This window comes from Rhea americana, unplaced genomic scaffold (genome assembly GCF_003343005.1).
Source record: "Rhea americana isolate MKP2758 unplaced genomic scaffold, rheAme1 scaffold_101, whole genome shotgun sequence".
NCBI classification, from domain to species: Eukaryota; Metazoa; Chordata; class Aves; order Rheiformes; family Rheidae; genus Rhea; species Rhea americana.
The window spans coordinates 1,528,779-1,535,537 of record NW_028185051.1 but is presented as its reverse complement, the minus strand read 5'-3'; the positions used below and the strand labels follow the sequence as shown (position 1 = coordinate 1,535,537).

The 6,759-nt window shown below is 43.4% G+C and overlaps 1 protein-coding gene across 3 annotated transcripts; it reads right to left on the bottom strand.

Annotated features, from left to right (window-relative positions):
- Positions 1–397: 397 nt before the first annotated feature.
- Positions 398–3,710, bottom strand: KCNJ15 (potassium inwardly rectifying channel subfamily J member 15). 3 transcript variants are annotated; one of them, XM_085304500.1, is made up of 2 exons: positions 3,666–3,710; positions 398–1,628 (listed from the first exon to the last, which is right to left on the bottom strand). In XM_085304500.1, exon 2 carries the CDS (start codon positions 1,610–1,612, stop codon positions 485–487), a length of 1,128 nt encoding a protein of 375 aa, XP_085160626.1. In that variant the 5' UTR covers positions 1,613–1,628; positions 3,666–3,710; the 3' UTR covers positions 398–484. The 3 variants fall into 3 exon arrangements, with proteins under 3 accessions (XP_085160626.1, XP_085160636.1, XP_085160616.1); XM_085304510.1 differs by lacking the exon at positions 3,666–3,710 and adding an exon at positions 2,383–2,439; XM_085304490.1 differs by lacking the exon at positions 3,666–3,710 and adding an exon at positions 1,964–2,036.
- Between the last annotated feature and the right edge of the window lie 3,049 nt (positions 3,711–6,759).

Genomic DNA, 6,759 nt, shown 5'->3' with positions numbered 1-6,759 from the left:
CTCTTGCCATATTCAACCATTTTTCTCTCTCATCAATTTATTTTCAATGCCAGGAATCCCCATTAAGGAAATACCTGGTATGAGACTATACATTTTAAAGGAGCTTATTTTCTTCTGGCAGTACTGCATGCTTTCTCTGTGGTTGTGTGTTCACAGTAAAACCATGTCAAATAAATATTTGAAGAAATCAGCACAGTGTATCCAGTTTCACTTTTCAAACGGAAAGTGATGTGTCTATTTTTACCGATGGTATAAGGCAGAGACTTAATACAAATCCAACTTTGTTAAGTCAGGATACTGAACAAAGGAATCCCACCTAATTACAAAATACTTGATTAGCAACTTAGCCAAACAAAGGTTTACTCTACACCAAAGCTATTTGCTGAAAAGAACTCCACTGCTGGTTTCATAGCTGACATACAGCACAGAGAGGATGCTTTTTCCGTTTAGGAAAAGGATTGATCAAGGTAGTTTGTCCATTCAATCAAACATTGCTGTGCTGTAACAACATTGTTCTCAGTTCCCTTTCTCTCTGGTCCTCTTGCCTATATTTCTCCTCTAGCTTTTGTTTTTCAGAGTTCATACTATAAAAAGTAGAATCTGTGCATCTCCTGATCTTCTCAAACTGACTGAAATCAGCAACGTACTTTCCATTTGGAGAGAGAGAAACCACAGGCACAAACTCATAGCCCCAGTGGATCTCCTCCGGGATGTAAGAAGTCCTGCTTTGGCAGACAGCACTGGTGGATTCCACCGTGGCATTCAGAAGCACCACAAGCTCAAAGTCCTTCTCCTTGAGATTWTGAGGTGTGAGATCTCTTAAGGGGCTGCTTTCATCCAAAATATGGTAGAAAGTTAAAGGCAAAATGAGAAAAGGACTCTCCGAAGAGGAGTCAACATTGAACTTGACGCTGGCTTGGTTTAGCAAGATCCTCTCCCCTTCTTTGGTTTCATACGTCTGAAGAAGCTTCCCAGACAGCTGACACTGTATCAGAAGGCTCTTCCTCATGTTTGCTACTCTGATCACCAGACAAAGTTCTCCGTTGTGTTTAGTAATGACAGCACAATGGCTGAACTTAATAGTCTCTGCCCTTTTTTTAGGTCTTGCAATTTTGGCCAGGAAGGTACCTGTGATAAAGATTTCAATCAAGGTTGTGATGACCAGCTGGGCCACAAGCAAGAAAATGGCATGAGGACATTCCTCTGTAATGAAACGAAATCCATAGCCAATGGTCGTCTGCGACTCCAAGGAGAAGAGGAATGCCCCTGTCAGAGAGTCCACGTTCTTGACACATGGCTCACGCTTTGGGGTGAACTTGTTTATTTCTAAATCTCCATGAAGAAATGCAATGGCATAGTAGATAACTCCAAAGAGGAACCAGGTCATGACAAAAGTTGCAGCAAATAGGGTGAGTTTGTACCTCCATTTCATGTCTATAACTGTAGTCCACAAATCTTGAAGGTAGAGTAGGTAAATGCCATCAACTTTGTCTATCCGCACATTGCTGTGACCACTTTTGGACATCACACGTGGTCTGTGTGCCTTGAGTGCAGTGTTGATGCCTCCATTAACCAGCGGGACACGTGACATGTTAATCTGTGTGGCTTCCATTCTCAGTGCTTCAGTCCTAAAGAGAGAATAAAAAAAGACTGTTACTTAATGAAATAAAAACATAAAACTGATTTTGAAAAATGTTTGAAAATAATGATGGATAGAAAATGCAAACATAATGTAAACACAGCATCAGTGAGGAAAAACAGCTGAAATATAAAGTTAACATCATACAATATCTGACATTAGAAAGAACTTGATGCTCTCTTTTCCTGAAAAAAAAAATCATAGGTGATGGAAAAATATGGAGAAGGAGGTTTTTCTCATAATAGCCTGCAAAAGAAATTTGATCAAGCTGAAATTATATATTAGTATTTTATTTCTGTAAAATGCATTAAATTTTTTTCTTACGTTTCTCTAGAGATGAGGCTCTTTTTGACTACTGCACAGGTTTTCTTTAATGCCCTGAAGAGAGACATCTGATTAAAATTAGAGTCGCGTCAATGCTTGGTTTAGAACGCAGATCCAGTGCACCACTTCTGTCTCTTCCTGTAGCAGAGGCAGAATGAGCCAGTGAACAATTTTCACTGTGAACAATTAACTTCCACAAATGATTTAGTCAATCAGACCTGGCTCTTTGTTACAAACCTACAACTAACCTACAGGGAAACAAAGCAGACCTGAACACATCAAAGTAGAATTTTGGAAAAAAATATTTATACCCCAAAACACTTCAAGGCTGTTCATATTACATAGCACTCCAATTTTAAGCAGTATAAGGAAAAAAGGAGGCAATTCACAAAATCAGCATTCTTGTACTGGGCCCTGACCTGTGCACACCCAGCAATCATGGGACCACCCGACTCTTGAAGTTTGTTTACTGTGCATCCCACTTCAGTCCGGATGGAGATTAAGTGTGCGGACATTCAAGACTGAACAAAGCCCACAGASTGAAGCAGAACTTTCTCTGTGCCAGTTTCATGAGGCAAGTAACAAGACCCGGCTTGCAGGACTAGACAGTGGTTACGTGGAGCAAGGACAGTGCATGTTATAGTCGTTCCCAACAACAAAACTTCCTGCTAAAAAAAATAACAAAGAAAAAAAACATCCCATGCATCCTTTGTGCTTTGGCAGGTCATACAAAAAGCATTGTTTTGTTCCATTGTTTTCCTCAAAAAGAGGCTTAAGTAAGTGATTCGTTTTCATGAACCACCGAAAAATATATATATAAAAAAAGAAYGTCTTCCTTATAGCTACTTAAAAGAAATTTGCAGGAAATACAAGATATATTTGTGGCACACACATGTGCCAGCCCAGGACATCAGCATAATTGCTCACTGAAGTACCTTTCCTGTTATGTCAATTAAAGAGAGTTTTTGTTTATGACTATACCTATCACTGTGATGCAGGTTTTCTGGGAAAGGGTAGTTAAACTTAAGTCCCATTAACACCTGTAGCTCATTCCAATTTTGGTTTAATCATCAACATTATTTTCCATCATCTAAGAACCATTACCATACGTGTGTGTGTGTGTGTGTGTGTGTGTGTGTGTGTGTGTGTGTGTGTATTTATATATTTATATATAAAATGCATCAGTGATCCCAGTAGGAGATTCCTTATGTGACAGTCAAATCAACACACACACTGTGCAGCATGTCCGGATAATAAACAGGAAAAAACCTTCAAGTGATCTCAAAAAGAACAACAGGAGGAAATGGGGGGGCGGGAGGGGTAGGGGTAGGAAGGAGCATACATGCAACTGCTCTTTAGGCAAACTCAAAATGAAGTACTACTGTCAGTGTGCAGTAAATACATGCAACCTCTAATGGGAAAGTTTTTAGGAAAATGCATACCATTTAGYGAAGAGGCTCCAGTCCCCACACCGAGCCTCGCCCTGGGTAAGCCATAGCTCTAAAACTTGTGCAAAAATCTCTCCTGAAATCAGTATGCCTCTTCCTCTCAAGTACACTTCCCCTTAGCCATKACTTCCAGTCACAAACATTTCATGGTCAGAACAAATTTCCCTGCCACAGATTGCTAGGCCAGGCAGTAAGCAGCCTCTCCAGCGCAGTGCAGGGGACAGGCCCCCATCCCATGCCCCTGCTCAGCCTACCTGGAYGCCTGCTCCTGGGAGCACGCTCCCCAGGGCTGCTGGCTCCTCCTTCTCTGGCAGGGTGCGAGGATGGAGACGGGCAAGGCTCCACCTTCCCTCGTCGGGGCTGCAGCAGGTGGGGTTGTGCTGGTGGGGCAGGGACAGGGCTTGGGGGCTCTGTGGATGGCAGCGGTGCCTGCCACGCACCAGGGATGGTCTGCGGGTTGCGTGGAGGCATGGGATGCACGGGCACTCGGTGCTCACCATGGTCCCATCGTGTCTGAGAACCACCATCTTCTGTACAGATGGTCAACATGTATGCAATAAATCTGACACGTGAGACGCACTGGACAGATGCCGTGGAGCTGATGCTCCCTTGATATGCCAGGCTTGCTATGCTTACACAGTCTAGTTCGTTTGCAGCTCCAGYCAGATCTATAGTTTCAAGCCACACAACAGCCTGGTAAGATTTCTTCCCTCAGTCTCTGCTCTTGCCTTAAACAAATTGCTCTGTGACCAGGAGCCCTGAACAGACAGCGAAAATCCTGACATCGCATCCTGCTAAATTTCCAGGCCTGGTGGAGGACACCTAGCATCGTCCACGTACCAAAGTACCGTAACAAAGCAGTTGCCCTGACAAGACAGGAGGTAGAAAGTAACTCAAACGCACAGTGTTTTCCCTGGACTACTCCAGCAGCAGCACAGCTGTGAGATTTGCCACTTCAGGCTTACCCTGAGAAAAAATTAAGCTTTGCTATAGCCCTCAGCAGTACCTGGCACATTTTAGATCATATTGCATCTCACAACCAAAGCAATTTCTCACTGTGCCTTCCTGCCGTCTCCACGCATAGAGTCTGTCTCCACAYATACAGTCCGTCTCCACATGTTGAGTGAGCGTAAAAGAGCTGCAGGTTTTTTAGTCTGCCAGAGATTAAAGAGGCTTTATCRGAGCTTTCCTGACATCTTTTGTGTCGTCCCTTGGTTCGTATTTCTGTATGTGACAAAGTTACTTGGCTTTACAGTGATTTCCTGAAATGGATCCCAGCCAATTTTTGGTGCTTTTTTGGGTTGTAGGGTATTTTTTTGTGTTGTTTTTGCTTCCTATTTTCTCTCTTACATCACTTTTTCCTGTGTGATCCTGAATTCCTCTAGTGTTCTTTTCCTCTCCAGGGAAATTCATGTTGGTTTCCTTTCTCTGCAGAAGTACTTCCCTTCTCCCCTGCCATGCTGATATGGAAAAAGAGGAACTGCCACACTGCCTCTGAGCAGCACTCCCTCTGCTCCCCTGTCTTGTCACTGGCAGCAGCCAGTAGGAGTCATCTGAGGTAAGAAACCTTGATGAAGCCGACAGCGGAATAAAACTGGGCAATTTCCTCTTTGCGTTGACAATGGGAGATTGCCTTATGTCCTGAAAGCTTGAAAACCTCAAGTTTGTTCCAAAGGTCTGGCGGACTTACTGTTCTCACTTTAATATTTACAAGCACAGCTGGAGTTTCTTGTGATACRTGTAAATATTTCTCTCCTTCTGTGGTGCCCCCTACCCATGAGGGTTTCCATAGCTGTGTCCATCATTACTTTTCATTGTTGTGCTGGAGCTCTGGCTCGGTTTTGTGGATGGAGCCAAGCAACCTGACTGACAGACTCCCTGAGCCTGTGCTGCGTCCTGCGGGAGCTGCTGGCTYGCACTGGGGCCGGCCCCATGCCAGCAGCTCAGGTGCCAAGGGAGCTGTGAGATGTAATGGTTGTGCCTGGCTGTGCCTCTGACAACCATCTCCTTGAGCTCCTCGGGACCTGCAGTCATAATTACTTCCTTCCAGCAATTTTGTATTTCACAGGTCTTAAGTACCATCAGTTGAACTCTTGTTCTTAAACTGAGAGAAAGCACAAACAAAACTATCGCTCAGGCATTTTTTAAAGTTCATACTTTTACCATGCATTCGTACGGGTTCCTGTCTAACATAAGCCAGCCCAAGCCCTTCCATCTCACTCCAGAGGAGAGGTCACCTCTGCCTTCTACCTCCTCGCTGCTCCCCACTTGCCCCACTGAGGCAAAATGACCAGCAGCACAATATCCCAGAATAAATGTTTCATGGGTGTTCACATGTACAAACCCCATCCTATCACATTAGCTTTACTATTTCCCTTCTCATACCTTATATAGCCACCTCAGATGCTCTGTGCCCTGAGAACCATCCCCAACACCTCAGCTGAAAGATTTCAGTCTCTTTGGCTTCTGCTCCTTCCCCTATAAATCAGAAAGCATAKCTACAACAATAAGTTAACATAAGCACAGAAGCCAGCATAATAATGGTAGCATATATACTTAAACCAAGACAGACTCTTCTGTCTGTCAGCTAACTGATTTTACTCAGAGAAAGTTTTATTRTTATTTAGGAAAAWAAACCCTGCACAAACTGTAGCTGCAAATAGAAGTGAACTGAAGTACAGTCACGGAAACAGACACTTAAAGAGGGAAAAAAATGAAACAGTCTCAGACTCGTCTAGTACTGCAATGTCCTGCRAATTACCTCCTTTCCTCACCAGCACTTTGGAACAGCCAAAGGAGACTCCCTGTCAGAGCATATGCTGGTAAAAGAGTTTAGTGCAGACAAAAACAATAAAACCTAGAGCTGCATACCAAACCACCAAGCCTGAATACTTTGATAGTAAGGTGATTCCAGCAGCCGGGGATATAACAAGTACAGTTACACTGCTTCCAGAGACCGCATTATCAAGAAGTTGAAGCCAGCTTGGATACACACAAAAATGTCCCTGTTACATGAAGCCAGATTTGCTTGTGCAAGATCTCTTTTGGCAGACACAATCGATTAAATGTGTACAGGAGCATGACTTGATCAAATGGCCCCAACTGTTTGCCTTTTTTCAAATCAGACATGCTTTACCACTTGAGCAACCGCCCCCTACACACTTCACTGCCACTTTGATATAGGGGCAAAACTTGAACTGTTTTTTCACCACCACCACTAGCAGTCTTAGCATTAAAAAAGTAGGGAGGAGGAAGGAAAACATTGAAAAGAACCACTTAATCTTTAAATCTTTACTAGGTCAGAGGTAGTTCAATAAGTATAAAAGTCCCTCCTGAATTCCCAGTGCT